The sequence below is a fragment of the Arachis ipaensis genome, chromosome B03 (assembly GCF_000816755.2).
Source record: "Arachis ipaensis cultivar K30076 chromosome B03, Araip1.1, whole genome shotgun sequence".
Taxonomy (NCBI): domain Eukaryota; kingdom Viridiplantae; phylum Streptophyta; class Magnoliopsida; order Fabales; family Fabaceae; genus Arachis; species Arachis ipaensis.
The window spans coordinates 113,741,574-113,741,880 of record NC_029787.2 but is presented as its reverse complement, the minus strand read 5'-3'; the positions used below and the strand labels follow the sequence as shown (position 1 = coordinate 113,741,880).

General features: G+C 34.2%; 1 protein-coding gene across 1 annotated transcript in view; it reads right to left on the bottom strand.

The window, feature by feature from the left end:
• LOC107630987 (chromatin assembly factor 1 subunit FAS2) overlaps positions 1-307 on the bottom strand; it is a 4,625-nt gene that overhangs the window by 3,319 nt on the left and 999 nt on the right. The window contains exon 4 of the mRNA XM_016334284.2: positions 178-250. Within this exon, the coding sequence (XP_016189770.1) occupies positions 178-250 (73 nt within the window). The remainder of the gene's footprint in view (positions 1-177; positions 251-307) is intronic.

The following is a 307-nucleotide window of genomic DNA, read 5'->3' as shown; positions in this document are numbered from 1 at the left end:
CATCAAACATCAAAAAGTTAATATTGTTAAAATTACAAGTGACCATGCACAAACAAATTCTGCAGTTGTATCATGATACAACCCTATACCTTAAACCTTAAACCCTAAACCCACCACTTATTTATGTAGTTGTTAACATATAAAAGGACTTATCAATAAATCAAAGCCTAAACTCACCGTAAAGTCTTAAGAACCTTCCATGTCTGGCCAGCATCAGTAGAATGTAACTTCCATATTAACAGGTCACCTCCTGTTAAGAGAGGAATGCAATTGGGAAGCATTGTCTAATCTAAACTATATGTTACCT